The sequence below is a fragment of the Etheostoma spectabile genome, chromosome 20 (assembly GCF_008692095.1).
Source record: "Etheostoma spectabile isolate EspeVRDwgs_2016 chromosome 20, UIUC_Espe_1.0, whole genome shotgun sequence".
Taxonomy (NCBI): Eukaryota; Metazoa; Chordata; class Actinopteri; order Perciformes; family Percidae; genus Etheostoma; species Etheostoma spectabile.
The window spans coordinates 10315957-10318842 of NC_045752.1; the positions used below are offsets into that span (position 1 = coordinate 10315957).

General features: G+C 39.4%; 1 protein-coding gene and 1 long non-coding RNA gene across 7 annotated transcripts in view; both read right to left on the reverse strand.

Moving 5' to 3' along the window:
* Nucleotides 1-240: 240 nt before the first annotated feature.
* LOC116669895 (uncharacterized) lies at nt 241-896 on the reverse strand. The gene is made up of 2 exons (XR_004326905.1): nt 848-896; nt 241-728 (listed from the first exon to the last, which is right to left on the reverse strand). It is a non-coding gene; the product is annotated as an uncharacterized LOC116669895 (long non-coding RNA).
* A 596-nt stretch (nt 897-1492) lies between these two features.
* aspg (asparaginase homolog (S. cerevisiae)) overlaps nt 1493-2886 on the reverse strand; it is a 16550-nt gene continuing 15156 nt past the window's right edge. For 3 of the 6 annotated variants that reach the window (XM_032499984.1, XM_032499979.1, XM_032499981.1), the window contains one exon: nt 1493-2647. In XM_032499984.1, coding sequence (XP_032355875.1) covers nt 2630-2647 — 18 coding nt within the window. In that variant the 3' untranslated portion in view covers nt 1493-2629. The remainder of the gene's footprint in view (nt 2648-2886) is intronic. The other 3 variants (XM_032499985.1, XM_032499980.1, XM_032499982.1) reach the window with 1 other exon arrangement.

Consider the following 2886-nt stretch of genomic DNA (forward strand, 5'->3'; position numbering starts at 1 on the left):
AAGATGATTTTTTTATTCCTCTTTTCAGTCAACTTAGGCAAGGGTTCCTATACTCATGAGCAGCACTTTATGTATCGACACTGACTGAAAAAAATCACATAAGTTCTCTCTAGTTCAGAAAATTAGATGAAAATTAAACGAAAATTCACTAATTTTTCAGCAAGGTTCAGTACTTTGGACAGCGACCATCCCTGTAGACTTGGGGTCCAACATCCCACACAGACTCAACAGACACAAATTATTCTTTATTGACTTTTTAATTAGTATTTCTGAATAGTGGCGACAGTAAAGCAGCGGAAAGACGGGTGTTACTGCAGCAGCAGAGCTGTTAAAAATTTAAACATGTACCAGCAGAACAAAATTACTGAAGCCTGATCATTTTTTACAGCCCCCCACAGTTCCTGGACTGCAGTTGGCAATGTAACACAAGAGGACACAATGAGAGTAGAAGACACAGAGAGAGAGACACTAAGGAAACAGAGAAGACGAGAAAAATCACAGTTTTTCTAAAATCCTTCCAAATCAGGAGACTTGAGAGACGTTTTCGTGTTTAAAGATCCATTCAAAGGCAACATTTTCCCAAGCTGGCAGCATTTGTCTGACTGGTCAAGTGGTCCTAAACATTTCACAATTTTTTCAAAGAACTGTTGAACTGTTGAGAACCACTTAATCAGAGGGACCACACGCTTCTTTAGGGGAAAAGTCTGTCCTTCAAACTGTTGATTCCGCTAGCAAAAGAAAAGAAAAAAATAGTTTACTAAAATGATCTGTCGGTAGTAAACACATCACTACAGCAGATTTTCAGACCCTTACAGAAGAAATCTACAAGCTGTGTAAGAGTGCTTACCTGGAGAGGGTGAGCTCTGTCTTCATGATGGTGTGTCCTTGGTGTCATCCCAGCCCAGACTGAATGACTACAGACTCAAGAGCTCTTTATATAGTGTTTCAGGGTTAGGTTCATACAAGCCTCTTATTCAAAAGCAGGAATGAGGCCCATGCTGGTCCAACCGGCTGAACTGGGTTCCGCCAACAAGGTGCACAACGGGGCAGCCGCCCTCAAGACAGCGATAGCAAATACCAGCCACTGCAGGCTCAGAAGTCATATGGACATAAGGAATTTTAATGTCATCTTTGTCTTATAAGTTTGTCATTTCTGGTTGATATATCTCTCAGTAAAGACAGTAAGAGCTCAAACAGAAAGCTCCATATTTGGGTTTGATGTAGTTATTTCTCCTACAGGCCTGTTGCTGCAGTCACAGTGAAACCACTTATTATTCAGAACACATATCTGTAAAACACAAAGGGACTCTGCACACTAAGGGAAATGACCTCCGACAATTGGTTAGACATGCGCTAATTCATACAGAAAACCATGTCAAATCTAGAAAGTTTTTAGGGGTCCTTAGCCCTGAGCACTATAGAAAGTTTCATGCGAGTATAGCTTTTGGTGCAACACAGTAGCAATCACAGGAGACATTGGTTTGAAACTAGATTCATTTCTGTTCCTTTTATTTTTTCACAGTAGGAAGACAACATAATCACTCTCTCACACACACAGACACACACTTTTGTAATACAACAGTAGGGAAATAACTGCATTGGTAACAATTTAAAATCATTTGAATTGTTTTGCACTTTAAAATCACATTAATGATTAAAATGGGTTAACATTAAAGTGTACAAAACTGGCCTATAGATTGATATAATCAACTTAAAAAAAACCAAGAGTGGCTACGTTTTACTTCATACACAACAAAGATAAGGAAAGCAAAGCAAGTTTTTTTTAAATCGTGGACGCAGGAGACTATAAGAAGACATTCAGAATACATAATGATACACTGAAACTGTAGGCAGTCTTTAATTGACTCACACAATGCTAGTCTGAATTTCTATTTCAAAGTGAGATATGTAGCTTTTCCAGCTTAGTAATCACTGTAAGAAACAGGCTGGATGAGTCTGAAAGATAACTATGGGTTTTTGTAGGACCTGTTTGAACAACAGGAAATGAAGACCTCTGTTTCAGGAGCAGCGGAGTAATGCTACACTTGGATAACACACCAGATAATAAATGATTGTTTCCATTGGCTTACATGATACTTTCCAGCATCTCACTGTAAAAATAAGCATACAAATACAATTTGTGAATGTACCCTGTAGTTTCAGATAACATGAATATATTGCCATAGCAAGAGACATTACTTGATCAAGTAATTTAGCAAACCTCCTTCACTGTTGAAGGAGTAATGGGAGCTTTCAACACTCTCCATGATAAAACAGCTCAGGTGAGTTTCACCCTTAATCCCTGATTAGACCTTTACATTCAGTAGGATATGTTTGCAACAATCAAACATATACATACATGTAATGTTGCCGTTTGTGATCAGCTTGCACTTTAAGCAGTGGTTAAACAATGTTGTACAATCAGTGGGTTTGGAGGGAAACACTTTAAGCAACGATGGCTATAAAAAGTATTTAAGAATTCAAAGTGACAGCAAGCCTGTGAAATTCAACAGGACAGTGGACAGTGTGTATAGGACGGCTTGTGGGGGAAGTGGATTCAAACAGTCATAGGACGATTCCTGTTGGTTAAGGTAGATTCAGCTCACAGTCCTGTCGGGGTGGCTCTGGGTTACATCACTTTGCTCTGCTATGGAGACAAAAAAAGAGACAAGATAAACAGGGAGCACTGGGGAGGTGAAAAGTGTTTCAGTGTGATTAACTACTAGTGTGTACACACAAACACACCCTGGTCAGCCCGGTGTAAAGCAGGCTGCACAGGTTTAGCATTCACAGGCATTGGTAGGCATGCATTAAAAGGTGATCAGACTTTATCTGACGTAGTTTTGATGAAACTTGTCTTGTCAAATGGTTCCACTGACAAGACCA